The 18298-nt window shown below is 33.3% G+C and overlaps 2 protein-coding genes across 2 annotated transcripts; both read left to right on the forward strand.

Moving 5' to 3' along the window:
* Positions 1-11371: 11371 nt before the first annotated feature.
* Positions 11372-16360, forward strand: LOC105788724 (protection of telomeres protein 1b). The gene is made up of 10 exons (XM_012615752.2): positions 11372-11705; positions 11953-12083; positions 12711-12900; positions 13397-13458; positions 13617-13705; positions 14324-14605; positions 14717-14793; positions 14942-14997; positions 15642-15794; positions 15951-16360. Exons 1-10 carry the CDS (start codon positions 11591-11593, stop codon positions 16146-16148), a joined length of 1353 nt encoding a protein of 450 aa, XP_012471206.1. The 5' UTR covers positions 11372-11590; the 3' UTR covers positions 16149-16360.
* A 791-nt stretch (positions 16361-17151) lies between these two features.
* LOC105788744 (uncharacterized) lies at positions 17152-18051 on the forward strand. Its single transcript, XM_012615788.2, has one exon. The coding sequence runs from the start codon at positions 17317-17319 to the stop codon at positions 17794-17796; it is 480 nt and encodes a 159-aa protein (XP_012471242.1). The 5' UTR covers positions 17152-17316; the 3' UTR covers positions 17797-18051.
* The last annotated feature ends 247 nt before the right edge of the window (positions 18052-18298 follow it).

Below are 18298 nucleotides of genomic sequence, written 5' to 3' on the forward strand. Positions count from 1 at the left end.
TTACTTTGTAAATAATATAAAGTTATTCTTTCTTTTGTAAAATTTATTCTATTTCCTATAAAATCTATATTTTTGGTGCTACACCAACTATTTTACTATGTTTTTCTAAATAAGAAACATTTTTTTATACATATCTTATCCCATTGTGGTGGTAATTTATGAAAATATTAGTTTTTCAAAATTCTATATTTTCATTTTTTAGTTTTGATATTCATGAAGAATTTTTTAGAAAATTCTTCTAAATATCTAATATCACATAATTTAATTTTTGACAATATATAACTAGATATACTATCCTGATCTTTTTTATCTAAATATCCACAAAATTTGCTTTTAGAATAAAAGTTAACCTTTTTAAAAGATTTTTGGGAGTTCCTATCTGGTTGATTAACTACCCTTTTTGTTCTTTTCCTTTATTAGATTCTTCTCATCTTCTTAGAAATTGTAGAACATCTTCTTGAAATGTTCCAACAAAATAGTTTAAAATTTTTTCTTTTGACCACATATTGTTGTTGTTTACAACAATAGTCATAGATTGTGCCCAGTCATCTATGGTTTTTTCATAGTCTGCTATAGGAATATTAGTCAAGTCTAAATATATTCCTCCTTGGGCCACATTTCTTTTATTTAAATCATCTATTCTATGTGGGACAGGTTGAGTAGATGATTCTCCTAAATTTTCTGATTTTATTTCATTAGTAGCAATATTTTCGATTTGATTACCAAAAATTCTAGTTGTATTTTCAACTTTTTCATAATCTTTATTAAAAGATCTCAGATAATCATCATTTTGAAGATCTGACTCTATTTTTCTTTTTTCATAAGAATCTGTTTGATCAGTATCCATAGGTTCTGGTATTTCTATATTTTCGTCTTCATCTGTTGAAGTATTTTCTTCATCGATTTATAACTTGTAACTTTTAGGTCTTCTAGGTTTATAGAATTATCGAATTACTAGAACTACTAATGTCCGTAGTGTCATAGTTTAACATATAATGATAGTTAAATAAAGTAAATAAATGTTTATGTTTTCATAAAGTTATTCTATTAATTTTAAATATTCTATTCTTTCATTTTTATCGATGTTTTAGTAAATTTATTCTTCCAATGTTCTATAAGTTGTTTATAGAATTGGAAATCATATTTTGTTGATGAGTATATTTTCTTTTCTTTTTTAGGTTTTTATTTATTTCTTTTATTAGTAGAAGATGATTCTTCCGAAGAAGTATCTTTTCCTCGAGACAAAGTTAATTTTATATTACTATTTTCATAATATAAATGTCCTAAATCTATCTTTTGTTCTATATTTTTATTAATAAGAAAACTTCCAAATGGAATATAATCTTAAGTAGACCAAATGTCTCATGATTAGTCAAATGATTGCTTGGTTGGTTGGTTTGTTGGTTATGGGGAATGAGTTAGTTATTAAAATATTTAGATTTAGAGTTTCATTATGTATAATTAATTATGATGTGTGGATCTTTGATTCTTGTGTATATGTAATAGTAAAATTTTCTCAAAATTTTAGAGTTGTATGATCTAAATTCTTGTTAAAGAAATATAGTGGTAAATAAAGTTTTTCAACATGCATTATTTGTAATTTATATTATATTTATACTTATAATTGCATTATTAAATTCTTTAAAATAGTCTTTTAACTTGATATTTAGATTTAATTCGGTTTGAATTTGAATTCAAATTTTATTGCATGTTTAATTTTATGTAAGATGAAGTTGTTGTTGTTTTTATAAAACTTAAATGTTTTTATATGATCTAATGTTAAAAAACCAATACACTAAACTTTAAACTAATAGACAAAAAAATAAATTTAAACAAAAATTTTATTCTAATATTGCAAAAAAATAAGGCTAAATTACTTAGGTGTCCCTTTATGTAACACCCCGGTTCTTGGGATTGGAAGTTTTGTGAGTTGTGGGAAGGGGGCAGTGGCTAGATCGAACTGTTGTGTATATTTTTACAGTCAAGTGTCAGGATGGGTCTGCTAGTCTGGTGGTTGGTTCTGGTTTTAAAAGGTTAGATTTTATTTTTTATTTGTTTTGCTTATTTATATTTTTGATAGGAAAAAAAAGGAAAAAGAAAACAGGAGTTTTCTTTTACATTTTGGGTTTTCCTAATGTTTCTCTGTACGTTTCTCTTTTCTCCTCTCTCCCTCTCTTCTCACGAAATCCCTTTTTTTTCCATTGTGGTTTTGTCGCTTTGATTTGGTTTCGAGTTCTTGAGGAAGATATAATTGTGTAGCAAGTGAAGGCTTTGTGGTTCACTGATTGTTGGGGCGTTTTATCGCAAATTAAGGTGTGGGTTCTGAACTCTTCTTTTCGTTATCGAAATACTGAGTTGATTATATGAAATTCAACATAACGTGTGTATTCTGAACTGTGCAACTCGGTATCGAGTTGTTGTGGAATTCTACAACCTTTAGGGTGATTTGGTAGTTGAGCAATTGAGGCTCGAATCGGTGTTAAATTGCATGAAATTTGGATTGTTATGTTATGTTATGTTTCTGAAATACTTTGATTGGGGATCGACTTAGCGATTAGAAAGCTTGATTTTGAAGCTGGTTTTAGGTGGTTTCTTGACCACACGGGTGGCCATATGGGCGTGTTCCCCCACACGGGCGGTCCACACAACCGTATGCATTTGGGAACTGGGGTTTTCGGGCAAATTTTAGCGTCACACGGCCATATGGCCGATTTGGGGATTTCAATCGATTTCCACATGACCGTGTCCCATAGGCACATGGGAGTGTGCATTTGGAAATTAGGGTTTGGGTGTTATGGTGCCACAAGACTGTGTGGCTAATTTAGGGATTTAGGGATCTCACACAGGCGTGTGTTTTGCACACACTGCCATGTCTGGTGGGCACAAGACCATGTCTGCCCTGTACCCTATTTTAGCACAAACGGACAAAGAGTTACATGGCCGGATCACATGGCCATGTCCCTAGGTCACATGGGCGTGTGCCTCTCCACATGGGATTGTTCTCCCCCACACAACCTAGGAACTTCCACACGGCCGGAGCACATAGCCGTATGGTCGTTTTTCGTAAATTTTTATTATATAGCATAACTTATCCGTTCTATTTCTTGTGCCGTCTAACGGTTGTTGAGGCCTCTGTATAAGTATTAAGGACTCTGATATGGCTTAGGGTCGTGTGATTAAAGTGCGGTGCTAAACTTTCGATTTGATAGTTCGTGTTTGTAATGTGCTCTGAGAAATGAAACTATGTCTGATAACTATGAAGAAATTTGACATTGAGTTTGTGTGTGTAAGAGCATTCTGATTCTATACTCTGATTTTGTGTGTCTGATTCCAGAGAGTGTGTATTTTTATAATCGCATGAAATTTTGGATTTGACTAACTGTTTATGACCTTCTACGTCTATGTGACTGTTCATGTTTGGTGTGTATTGTTGTATTTGTATCATGATTTAGGGTTTGGTTGTGAAGAGAAGGAAGACTGATTCTGATCTGATCTGGAAGTTTAACTGCAATATATTTGTACAGCTGTTTACCGCAATGCACTGTATTGTATCTACGTCAACTTTGCTGCATTTATCTGGCAGTTGAACTACAACCTATTTGTATAGCGGTTACCGTAATGCACTGTACTGAATATACGTCAGCTTTGCTGCGTACTATTATCTAAGTGGCTTTGTGTAACACCTCTTACCCGAGACCGTCGCCGGAATCGAGTACGAGATGTTATCCAATCTAACTTACCAATTCGGAGCATAAAAATTTGCTTTTAAAATTAAATTCACTGTTCACAACAAAACTGTCCACCTGCGCGACTGTCACTAATTTACTTATAACTCAAGTTACGAAACTCGAAATTTAAATCCATAAATTTTCCCTGAAACTAGACTCATATTCCTACTTACCATAAAATTTTCATAATTTTTTACTTAGAAAATTAGTACAGTTTATTCATTAAAATATCCCCTATTTCACAGCTTGACAGGTCTGACCTCTTGGCACTAAAAATAAATTATCTCATTGCACAGAATTCATATAAGGTTATCGTTTTTTCTTTTGAAAATAGACTCACTAAGAAATCTATACATATAAATTATGACCCATAATTCTTTCTGTAAAATTTATAATGATTTTCCAAAGTCAGAACAGGGGACTTCAAAAACCATTCTGACCCTGTCTCACTAAAATTCAAATATCTAAAACTATAGAATTTCTTTTCCTACACCGTTTCTTCCATGTAAAAATAGACTTGATAAGATTTAATTCTATATATAATTCACTCTCTAACTCCATTTCTACTATTTATGGTGATTTTTCTCATTCACGTCACTGCTGCTGTCAAAGAAACTGCTTCTTTGAATTAGTTACCATTTAACATACATAACACCCAAAACATAATTTTTACTAACTATTTCAATAGCTAATCTTAGCCATATCATATGAACATGCTCAAAATGATTAAGACTCTATACATGCCATAGTTTAAACATTTTGAAAAGCACATAATACCGAGATGATTATGATAGTGTGATACGAGCTCCGACGATCCCCAATTCGATCAAGTTCAAATCACTATAAAACAAAGGAAAGAAAGAAATGTGTAAGCTATAAATAGCTTAGTAAGTTACATGTAAACAATAATTACTCATTTAATAATTAACACTTTTAACATATAACTAATCAAAACATTTCTTAGCAATTTCAATCACTAACACATGCACAATCTTACCAATTCACTTGCATATACATTTTCACACTTAACATTTATCACATATGCTCAATTCTTTCAATTATACCGCATACACACTTCATTTCATATTCACTTTAACCCATCATTAATCCCGTTGAACACTGAATATACATAGATACGTAGAGATTTAGCACATAAGTGCAACATCGATATGTAGCCGGTTACCATCGAAATGTAGCCGGTTACCATCAAACGTAGCCAAGCTACCACCGATCAATAACACCGAAATGTCCACGAGCCGCTCACACAAGTCGTCAGTGTCTCGCAACACATGCTAAATCACCCAGCACCGGGACTCATTGTAACATCAGAACATCGATCTCTAGTGACATGTCACTTGTATCCACTTCTATTCCTAAGTTCAACCGGAATTTACACTTAACACTTTATTTTCAACACTTTAACACTTGAATAATTCATGAACAATTTTCCTTCCACATTCAATATTAATTCACATATCAAATATAATTCACAATTTATAAAAATATAACTATTATTTACACGTAACTTACCTCGGATGCAAAACGACTATTTTTGTAATTTAGTCGATAACTTTCTCTTTTCCCCGATCACTTCCACTATTTCTTCTTTCTTGATCTATATTAACACAATTTAATACATTTTATCAACATTTCATTCAAATACAATTCATACACAATATTTTGGCAAATTTACATTTTCCCCATAACTTTTCAAAAATTCCACTTTTGTCCCAAAGCTCGTAAAAATAAAATTCACTAAATTCTTAAATTTCAAACTTCACTAAATCATATTTCATGCTCATAACAGCCCTCAATTTCAGAAAATCACAACTTTATGCACACTTTACCATCTTTCACAATTTAGCCCTTTTTCAACATTTTCATCAAAATTCATTTAGTAAAACTTGTAATTAACACTTCAAACATTCATTATCTAACATCACTAATCAATTTACAATTATATCATGAATGGGTCAATTTTAAACTTTAATTTCATTTAAATTAAATGGTAGAAACATGAAATTCAAGCATCAATAAGCATAAAATACGAAAATAATTAAAAGCGGGCAAGAAATCACTTACAATTGAGCTTAGGAAGATCAAGAACCCTAGCTATGGTGACATGAATTTTTTTGGCAGCAAACGTCTGATTTTGAAGAAGATGGACAATTATTTTCACTTTATTTTGTCTTTTACTCAATTTGGACAAAAATGCCCTTGACCCATTACTTAAATATTTTTCTAGAATTACCCTTTTGTGTCCATATCACTAATTTATGGTCTAATTGCCACATAAACACTTCCAATTTCATGCAATAATTCAATTAAGTCATTAATCACTAATTAGACACACTTTGCATTTTTCTCGATTTAGTCCTAAAAATTCAATTAGGCACTAAATCATTAAAATTTTCTATTCATATTTTCACACAATATTTCAATCAATCAGTAACTAATAAAAAATTATAAAATTAAACTATTTCACTTCGGATTTGTGGTTATGAAACCACTATTCCGATTAGGCCCTATTTCGGGCTATCACACTTTGTCCACATACGTGGTGTGTAGGGTTGGATGGGCCTTTCGAGGTCCTATGTTGTGTGTCTGGTTTGATGAGCTTAAACAACTTTATTGGGGTGTGATCGGGGGACAGAAAGGTATTTTGGCTGGATAGGTGGGTTTTCACTACTTGACTGCATTTATACGATCTGATTAAGTGATTTGGTGTAAGTTTTTTTGTCTGCATTTTGTCTGTTTAACTTATCATTTGTGATTGTTCTTGCGTATAATGATGTTTTGTAACACTATGTGTGATGATAAGTGCTTTGCTTGAGTACGTTTGTTTGGGACGTTGGCTTCATGTATACCTTCTGGTTCTGTATATCTCTATAAGTACGTTTCACTGTTGTACTGCTATCTGAAATTTCGGTCTGTAATTCTGTTGTTAGTCATGTCTCAAACTCACACTGAGCTCTTGTAGCTCAGCCCCTTAGTGTTTCCCTTTCAGGTACATTTTCGAATTCTGATGCTGGACTCGACACGCTGGAAGTCTCGGAGTTATGCTTTTTAAATAATTAGTTTAAGAACTATTTTGAAAACTGTGGTATGAACATTTGTATTAAATACATGTAAGAGTTATTTGGACTAAGGTTTTTGTAATACCGAGATTTTATATCTGAGAGTTTTTACGGAACTTAAATACTATAATATTTTTCGGTTTGTTAAACTAAAATTTTCCACAATCATTTCGGTGATCAGTGTGACCTCCAAAATTCGGTCTAAAACTCCTAGGTCGGGTATTAGGGTGTTACACTTTATTATAGGGACTAGATCAAATCAGTCCCTTTATTATTAAATGAATCAAAATTATAATAGAACTAACATTTACTATATAAAAAATGTCTTGAAAATTAAAATTTTCAATTGTAGTTCAATTTTAAATAGAAGATTTCATTTACAGAACCATAAAAACTTTAAAAATATTAACTTCATTAAACCCTAAATGATATATTTTGAATATAAATATTTACTATATTCTAATTTGAACTAAATTGATCTATTTAATAGTAATGTTGAAGATCGACTCGATTAAGCAACGAACAAGTAAAAAATAGTGGAAGAAGTTTAGAAATTGAACACACAAATTTAACGTGAAAAAATCCTCCAAAAAGGATAAAAACCACGAGTAAAGATAATTTTACTATAATGGCAAAAGAACAAAGAGTACAAAAGATGGAGATAAAAAACTAAACCCCGAAACCCGAAAACAAAGAACCTTCAAATGTAAACACAAAATTCTCCAAAAGCATTATGAGTTCTAATATTTTAATGGATGTATTTTCTAAGCTTGTACAAGAGTCTATTTATAAGCTAAATTCATAGGTCAAATAATAATAAAATAATCTAGACTAATTAGAGTTTGCCTGAAACAAATAAACAGAGTTTAACTGGGAGATTATCTTTCAAATTTGACTGAAATATGTGACATACTTAACAAATCTGCACCTTGACTCATATTTCCACAACGCCATCTTTGCCAAAGCCCATCCCAGACCTATCTTGAACTATGCAGGGAATTAACTGAGTCGAATCTGTGCTTAGAAGCTGGAAGACTTCTAGCCTTTGACTTGTGCACTGCCAAATCAAAACTAACCTGGGTTTGATTTTCACAAACACAGTGCTCTAACTTTTCAAAACCTGTATCCAAAAAAGAACCTCTCTTCAACGAAATAGTCATACATTTTTCCCTCCCATGACCAAGTTGTCTCCACTCCAAACAAGTTGACTTCGACTCAATAACGAACGTGGGATGTCCGGTTTCATTGATCACTGTAGAACATTCCAGAATATAAAGATTGTTGGTCCTGTTACCTTTTAACAAAAAGAGAGCCCCACGAGACACCTTAATGTTGTTCGACTCGATGTTGATTCTACAACCTTTCCAGTCTAAAATACTCAAGGAGATGAGATTCTTTCGTAAATTAGGTACATACTTGACATCTAAGAGTGTCTTAATCAACCCATTTTGCATCCTAATTTTAACAATACCAATATCGATTACCTTACTGGATTAATCATTTCCCATGCGCACAACTCCACCTTCAATCAAACTATATGTGAAGAACCATTCTCTGTTGGGACACATGTGGAAAGGAAATCTAGGATCCACTCAGACGTAAGCTTAGAGCTATCGCTCGTTGACACTAACAAGAAATTATCACCGCTTTCATCGGCCAAATTAGCACCAGCTACATCTTCCTCATTACTCTCAGCAGTTGTTTCATTTCGCAGTTTATAACAATCTACTTTAACATGACCTAACTTCTTACAATAGCAACACCTTTTGTCTTGCTTCTTTGATGCTACTAAAATGAAAGCTTGTCTCTCTACATAGCTATCGGAACCAAACTCATTGTCGAGTTTGTATTTAGGCAACAAATGACCATTCACATCCTTGAATGAGATTTTGCCTCAGCCATAAATCAGGGCCTCCCTGAAAGACTTGTATGAAGAGGGTAAAGAGCACAATAATAGCATAGCCTGATTTTCATTGTCAATCTTAACCTCAACATTCTTTAAATCATTCGAAAGAGTAATAAATTGACTACTGTGATCTCTGAAAGGCTCACATTCGTTCATGCGAAACGTAAATAGACGTTGTTTCAACACTAAACAGTTAGCCATAGACTTAGTTGCATAAAGTGTTTTTAACCTTTTCCACAAGACGAATGAGGTTTTCTCCATCAATACCTCCTGCAATACCCTATTCGTAAGGCACAACTGGATTATAGACAAGGCTTTTTCATCAAGCTCTTCCCATTCTGTCTGATCTAGATTCTCAAGTTTTTTTCTTGTAACGACTTTTTTAGGCCGGTCTGAACTAGAACTGTCATCATCCGAACTTGCCATAGATTAAAATTTGTGAAATCATCAAACTTTTCAATGTCAAACCTTGTTGTTGTCATCTCTGAACGGGTTGATCTACGAAAATTAAATTAGCTCTAATATCACTTGTTGGGGATCGACCCGATTAAGCAATAAACAAGTAAAAAATAGCAGAAAAATTGAGAAATTAAATATACAAATTTAACATGAAAAAACCCCTCCAAAAAAGATAAAAAAATTACAGGCAAATATAATTTTACTATAATGGCAACAGAACGAAGAGTACAAAAGATAAAGAGAAAAAGCTAAACTCTGAAACCCGAAAACAAAGAACCCTCAAAACTTAAACACAAAAATCTCCAAAAGTGTTAATCTTTTAATGGGTATATTTTCTAAGGTTGTAAAAGAGCATATTTATAGGCTAAATTCATAGGTCAAATAATAATAAAATAATCTAGACTAATCAGAGTTCGATTGAACCAAATAAACAAAGTTTAACTAGGAGATTATCTTGCAAATTTGACTGAAATACGTGGTATACTCAACAAGTATGGGAATTAATTTGATCATATTACTATAATGGAGATAACTCTAGTACATTCGCGCAAAAAGAGGCATAACTTTGATTTGATTTGAATGACAGAGAAGGCACAGAGGCGCGACTGTGTTGGAAAGTAGAAGGAAAGACATAATAATTTATCGTAAATTCAACTATTTTATCCGTCAAGTGTGTCAAGATTTGTTAGGGTTTGAGTAAAATACTAGATCCAAAAAATTGGGATTGAGCGAAAAGATTAGATCAATTTAAAATATAAGTAGGGTTTATGTCCGAATTTGTTTTGACTCGTTTTTAAGTTGATAATATTGTATATTATGTTATTCTTTTATATATTATATAATTTATAACACATAAAAATTTAAATCTATAGTAATATGTAAAGCTCCGCAACAACTTCGAGTGTTCTTGTGGCTATTATAGAGAGATCGTATTTTGACCAATGGTGAAATATCTCGAAGGCACATGTCAAATGAGAGCCATTGTCTCCGATGTGGTCATGTTATTGAGACAGGTATTCATGCAATTCAAGATTGTTCTTTCTCGAGAGTAGTCTGGAATGCTGTAGTTTCTTCCAATACTAGAAGTATTTTTTTCTCATATGATCTTAATGAGTGGTTAGTGTTGAACTTGACTAATCAAAGAGGCTTTGGTAGCAAAGAGGTGAACTGGCCGACTTTGTTTTCCATTATATGTTGGCTATTATGAAAATCTCGTAATAATTTTATTTTCACAGACAACCATTGTAGTATCAAATCAATAATTTCTACAGCATTAACATGGACTATGAGCATGGAGAAATCAAGTACAGGTGATTTTCTTAGACATACTAGAGCTACTTTTAATAATTGGATGCCTTCGAAGCAGGGTTTGGTCAAATTAAATATAGATGATGTTGTTTTGGATAACACAAATGGCGCGTCAATAGGAGGAGTTTTCAGAGACTCATCTACAAATTGGTCACATTGCTTCACAATGAAAATTGGGAAGGAGAGAATTTTTAAAGTTGAAGCTAGAGCTATTTTGAAAAGACTCCAAATTGCATGGGAAGCTAGCTATAGACATTTAGAACTAGAATGTGATGATGCGATGGTAGTTGAATCGATTTTGGTTGGAGAGGTTGCTGTTAATAGGATGACAGAGTTGCGACTGATTAATCAGCTCCTAAAATGCAATTGGAGTGTACAAATTTGACATATTCCTAAAGACCACAACAAAGTTGTTGACCACATGGCTAAAGTAGCTTGTAATAATTTTAATAGTTTACAAAGATTTGAAAAACCCCCAGACTAAGCTTAGTGCTGCTGCATGAAGATTTGAATGCAATGTTCCTTATAGCTATTTAAGAATTTCATTAGTTTGTAAGAATTTCATTAGTTTGGTATAATAACAATGTATTATTTTTATTTCACAAGCAAACTTAAAAAATTGACATGCGTTGTGAAATAAACTTAAAAATTGTTAACCCTATTTGTGAAGTTTAAAATTCTATTAAAGTATCGAATAATTTCCATTATATAACACTACTATATAAGCAAATATTAAAAAATATTAAAATGATTAAATATAAAATTATAATAGATAATAAATATAAAATCATTAAATATTAAATAAACTTAAGTTACCCATTAAAAAATATAGACAGACTTGTTACTAAAGCAATCTCATGCAAACATGAAATATATTAATAATCCCAACATCAACCAGCCGACACGACCCGGCCACTAACACCTCTAACAGTAAACAAAATGAAGTAAAAAGAAATGCAAAAACCCAAAACCAGATCGTTAAGAAAAGAGAGTGAAGTGAAGGACGCCACTGCTTACCGTATAATCTTAAGTCCCTTCCAACTACAACTCCGCCCCTCCCCCAATTCCATCCTAACTGCGGGTTTATCGCAGTTTCAGAGAGCGAAAGAGAGATGGTTTATCGCAGGTTTCTTTGCATAAAAGATGCCGTAGCTTGCATTAACGACAAAGTTGATTTAATTGCTGTCATTCTTAATTTCAGTTTGCCCCAAACAACCAGAGGCACCGGTACGTACAATTTCTTTACTCGTTTTAACTGTGATTATCACTATCACTGGTTGTGTTGATACAAAAGCCGGATTTACGGCTGCTACCGCTTATTTATGATCCTTATATGAAATGGAAATGTGAAAGATGATTCTTTTTTTGGGGAAAAAGATCTTTTCTTTTTATATTAATGTTCTTGATGGTATTTTTTTTTCCTGGTTGTTGTGAACTTTATTTTGCTCAACCTGAATTTTTGGTTTCTTTGCAGATTATGTATGTAAGCTAAAAATAATTGATGAGTCACACCCCGAGATTCCTGTTCATGTATTTGCTCAAGAAATAGACCATCTTCCTTTTGTTGCGGCTGTTGGTGATATTATTCACCTTTCACGTGTCGTGGTATACTCTGAAATCCTATGTGTTTTCCTTCTGTTTTCGAAGTTTCTTTTCAAGTTAATATTGCTTGTGTTTGGTCAGTTCTTATTTCAATTTTATTTATTATTTTTCTTGAAAAGCTTCTATTCTTTGTTGAAGCTCTTCTCAGTTAAACAAGTGAAGGGGATTAGGAAGAAATTATCTGAATTTAGTATAAGGAACTAATCCTTGGTTAATATTAACCTTATAACTGTATCCTTTATCCATTAAATAGAATTTGGTGATTGAAATTAATATAAAGAGGTTATATATGTGACCTTGATATAAAATGACTCAACTTGATGTCAACTGCACTTGCATATGATTGCACTTGTATTTATAACTACATAGTGGCAAGAAGGATTTGAGTCTTATGGGTAGCAGTTAAGAGACTTTGGTTGCATGTCAGCAAGTGTCCTAAAAGTTTAAGGTATTAGCTTTGGGTTTGATTGAAACTTAATGCCTAGCATTTTATGAAGTATTTCTTGTTGTTTGAACAGTGGTCAGTCAGGTGAATAATTTATTGCCTTCAAGTTTCATATTTTTCATTTTCCTTAGATGGTGTTTTATTTTATATAAGTTTAGTTTGAAAAATGTAATTATCTTATGCAGATGAGAATCCATGAAGGAGATGTATATGCTATATTCAACAAAAAGTTCTCTTCATTTGCTTTATATGACGGGAAGGATGTTGAAAATTTCCAACCTTATCAAGTTCTTTTGAGATATGAAGCGAGAAAACATGATGCAATGATAATAGCAGGTCTGAGAAAATGGTTAGCGAGTTCTCATGTCATTGACGGTATGCTACTTGTTTTCTATTGATATCTATATTTCACCTTTAACTGGCAGGTTATTTGTCCTTAAGTATTGATAGTTATAATCTCTCAATTAACATCAATCTACGTTTGAATGCTCTAACAAATGTCAAATTTGTATAGTTGGAGTAATATACTTTTCTGAAGCTGCTTGCATTTCTACTCCATTCTCATGCTTCTGTTAGAAAATTCAAAAACTTCATATTGTTATTTTTCGTTTCTGGATTCAATGCTTATCTAACTTTTTTTGGTTGGTCTTCAGTTTAAGGGTTTTCTTCTATTTAAGAGTTTGCCATCAATCACTTTTGTATTATGCTAAAACAATGCATGGGGATTTTGGTTCCATGTGTATATAGATTAAAAGCCATGCATGCGCACTGCCTCTTTTTATGTGATTCTGTCATCTAATTATGATGCCAAATATCTGTTCGTTATCATCAACGAATGCAAAAAACTCACTGTTCCTTTTCTTTTTCATAGAGCCGAACTTCTCGTTATTGGAGGAGATCAACGAAGTGGGTCTGGTAAATTTAGTATGCAGGGTATTAAACCACATCTTTGGTTATCCAGTGCTACTTTTTTTCTTTTTTAATCTTGGTATTTTTCAAATATGTCCAATTTATTCAGATGTTAATACTGCTTTTAGATTATTTTGAGGTGTTCTGATCCATCTTCTTATTTAATGTTTGGTCCTACTAAGGTACTACATATATGCAAAACTACTGATGATAAGTGGATGGCCTTTATTTGGGACGGAACTGATGCACCACCTATCAGTATTTATAAAAAGTGGGTTGATATCTTTTAGTTGCTCCTCTGTTTATTTAAACGTTCAACTTTAAAGTATAGGTGAAACTTTCTAAATTTCTAAATGTACATAGCAAAATAAGTTCTAATTTTCTTCAAGGGCTGCACTGGCATGCATTTAACTTCTCATGTAGAGAAGTTTCCATAGCAGGAATTTAGACCTTCTCAATGAGCTACCATTGTTTTGGTATCCTTGCAACCAATTTTTTTCCAACGTTTATCCAAGTACTTAAAACTTTTAATAGTCATTTACATTTATACATAATCAGTGAGGTATTTGGTCTGTATGAGCTGGCTATTTTCTGGTACTATTGTTGTTAACTTTGTTACTTCTTTGATGTAAAAAAAAGGATTATTCATCACCCCCAGAAGGTTTATCAACAGTTTTGGGGCACAGTATCTTCTTAAAATTCAGATCAGGTCTATCAACAGTTTTAACTCTGTTATGATCAAAGTTGACTTCATTTATGACTTATGCCTAATTGGACAGCTTTTAGTTTTACAAGCACAATACTGATGCTTGCTATGCGCCTATGTCTAGTTCTGTCTTTCTTTATTGTAATCTAACAGATTTATTCATTTAACGAGTATGCTCCCCAGGCCAGAAGATGAAGAGCATAATCCACTCCCTCTACATTTCAAACCGTTGCCTTCATCAGGACATGTGCTACATACATTTCCTACCGTTGGAACTATATTAAGGCTGATCTTTGATGTTGAGTGCATGCCATATATCCTTCAGTTGCTGAAAGTTTGTCAATGGTTCAAACTTTTTTGTGTGGAATGCAAAGTGCACGAAGGATTATGGTATGGTGTGTTCACATCATATTCGAAGATCCGAGATATACCAAATGTTGATATTCTCATACTTGAGCGCCAGAGGTGATCTTTTTGTCAATGGATTAAACAAATAGATTGTTTATTCCCTTTTGATTGATATTCTTTTTGGAACTTTTCGATATCTCACTTTCTTGCATTATCCATACATGTCAGCAATTATGACTGCCGGTCATTAGGTAATCTAGATCGGATGCCATCCTGGAGCTGTCCGTGGCCGTCAAAAATCACAGGTCCCATGTGACTATAATTTGTTTTAATTTCCTATTTATTAATATATTTGATTCAATCTCCCACATGTAGTTGTTACATTTTTCCTGAAACATATTGAAATCGATTAGAGATGCTGTACTTGTGATCTTTTTAAATGCCCTTGACCAGAGGTTAACTGCAGTGCGCCATTTGCTACATTGATGGATGTTCTCACTTGTCAAAAGGTATTATACAATCCTGCATTTTTCTTTTGATCAAAAGGTATTATATATTGATGGACCCTGTCCACTCTATCCCTCACTCTCCCAGCCATCTCTTTCTCTTGATCCATTACTTCACAAAATACCCGAGCACCTTTGAAACCCTTTTGAATCATCTGCAGACTGCAATCCCTTTTTTTCCTAACAATCAATCCCCTACATAATTGGTCTGTCAAGGTTAGGTGAGCTCCGGTTGAGCTTGTTTTGAACTCGGTTTGGGCTTTGTAGTGTACATTCTTTTTTGCTTCAAGGTTGGCTGCCTAATTGCTGTAGTGGTTCCAATTGGCATTGGCTGGCAGGATGGTCTAAGTAGTTTGAGCATTGGTTATTTTCTGTTTTCTTGTGATGAAAAAGATGGTTTTCTTCTCTTTTTTGATTGCAATAGTCTTGTTTGGGTGCTTTTCTCTTCTTTTGGATAGGCTAGTGACTACTTTTGGTAGAGAGGACCAAGCTTAAAGGTTTTATCATGTTCAAGGTGTTTCCATTGAGAGTAAAGGGGATGGGGAATGGTCATATTTAGCTTGAAGGCTATGGCCACAGCATTATAGAATTAGAGAGTAATGTTTTAACTGGAGTAGTGTTAATTTGTTGTTTGGATAACCTTCCAGGTAAGAAAGAAATTCAGGTGTGTAATACGATTCGTTGCTGTAATTCCATGGCGAGTAGAGTATTTCCGCTCTCCTGATGGAGTTTATAGGGTTAAGTTCACCCTAGAGGATCCAACTGCCCGAATCCATGCGTATTCTTATGCTGAAGATGGGGTAAGGGCATACATTCAACCATTTCTCAATCATTTTACAGAAACTCTTGAATTCAATGTTGCAGACTAGGATTATGATTGCAACTTTGCATATATTATGGCATTCCTCATGCGTCCTGTATATTTGGTTAATTCTATTTAATCTGCATTGCTTAAGGAGAAATTTTTCAATGGATTATCCACTGGTGGACTGAAAAGGAAGCTAAATGAGTTGCTTGGAGTACCTAAAAGTGATGATGATGGACAGGAGGAAATTGAGGGTGGTGCTAGAAATCCACCATGGGTACAATGTTGCTTGAAATCTCATTCCATTAAACGGCGCCGTTGGATATTTGATACCAAGCTTGTTGGTTAACAAGTTTGACTGTACTTGCTTGGTATGTAGGTAGGTTTGGTTAAGCTTAGGACTAACAAGGAATTAAGTTAAGATTGATTAGGCCTTTGCTTTTGCACTTGCTGGTTATGTGTATATTTTGTATGACATTAGTGACTACATTATGTGTATATGTGTAAATCTGATATCCCTTTGCCTTAATAAAATATATATGTATGTATATATTTTTTGTATGTCACCCCATCTGGGTTTTGTTTGCTAATCTCTATCAGTTAGCATACTCTCTCTCACATCCCTCTCCCAATTTTTGTTGAAATATACAAATTTTCGTAATCGGTAATGTACATGTGTAACTATGGATAAAATTAATAAAGCGTATCACATAAAACATCATTAAGTGATGTATATGTTATCATATACTAAAATATTAAAACTAAATAAGTAATAAAATGAGTATTATGTATAATATCACAAACTTCCAAATATTTCTGATGTTTCATAATTTTTGTAATAATTTATTTATGTAACTTTATACTTCATATCTAATATGTAAAAATGATCAAATGAGTATTTTGTTAAGTATACAATATTTGTAACATATACATAAAAATGAGTATTATAAACGTTGTATACATGGAACAAAAATATTACAAGAAGTTTTAACAATTTATGTAGTATAAAATATTAAATATTTTTAGTATCGAGTTTATCCTATCAGTAATAAAATAATAATAATAATTGATGTGGAAGATCCATGCTATGGCGGGGCATGGCATTTCCCAATTGGAATGTGAAGGGAGGACAAAACAGAGCATACACATGAAAAAAGAGAGTTCCCAAACAAAAGAAATAATACACATGGCATTTTCTATTTTTCATAACAAGTAAATTCCTAGGACTGTGACGTGGACAACCCAAAACCCAACTGTTTGGTTTTTGGATTGTCGAAGTCAAGTGAGAAACCAAACCCAACCCAACCCAACCCAACCGCATTAGCTTAACTTTCAACCTCTTCTCTTCTAGTGACTTGTTGTTCATTTCCCTTTTTCATTTAATGCTCTCATTCATTTCTAATAACCAAGCAATCTCCCGATTTAGATCCCAACCACTCCCACCCTCCTCCTTCGTTAAAGGCAAAACATAACTATGACAACCCAATATCACATGTTCTAAGTGACTGAGTTTTCTCATGGCAAACAAGGATTTAGAATTTGTGAAAGCAGCTGCTTGGGCATGGTACCAGCGTGGTAGTTCCGGTTCCCCTATGGCCATACCAGAATTCGATGTCATACGGACTCGACGAGCTCCTGGTCCTGGGCCTTCACGTTACAAGCTAGAAGCCATGAGAAACAACAAGAAGAACAGCATGGGATCTCCCACCACCACCACCCATAATTCTCTACTGGATCCTTGGGAAGTCCAAAGCATTTCAAAGAGACTTGATCATCTTATTCAGCTGAGTGGGATCCAATTCTACGAGGAGCTTTTGAGGATAGATGCAGATTTTGTTGTAGATGATCATCACCACCCCAAGAAAAAGAGCAGCAGATGCAATAAATTGAAACGGTTTCTGCTAAGGCGTCGTGTATGTGGCACAAACCATGACGTCGTTGAAACTGCATACCGTCGCCCCATACCCAAAAGGCCGACGTTTGGTGAATTCCATTAGAGTTTTTTGGCCTACTTGTTCTAGGTATGTCATTTCCTTCATTCAGACCCTGCCCTGCCTTGTAACCTGTTTGCTTCATTAGTGTTCTTTTTTGGGGGTTGTTGCTTTGAATAAATGTATTTTATGATTGAAAAAAAGCGGAAAAAGGAGCTGACTATCAAAGAAAGGTGCTACGTGGTCCTAAATTCAATCTCAAAATATGTTATACGTCGCTACTCTTTTTTCTATAAGGATTATTATGAACCTACGACATAACGTGTAATCAATGTTACCAGTTAAGTTCAGCAGGTATAACTAATTAGATAAAAATTGAATCAATGTTTAACGGTTAAAAATCAGTAGATTATCGAATTCGATATAACTTATTTATATTAAATTAGACACTTTTTTGAAAGGAAGCTTTAAAGTGTTTAAACAAGTGAAGAGAGCATCAAATCATTTTTATTTAATTCCATATTTTACCCTTCTATTAAGTTCTCATCAAATCCGAGATTCCGAAACA

This window comes from Gossypium raimondii, chromosome 7, assembly GCF_025698545.1.
Source record: "Gossypium raimondii isolate GPD5lz chromosome 7, ASM2569854v1, whole genome shotgun sequence".
NCBI lineage: Eukaryota > Viridiplantae > Streptophyta > Magnoliopsida > Malvales > Malvaceae > Gossypium > Gossypium raimondii.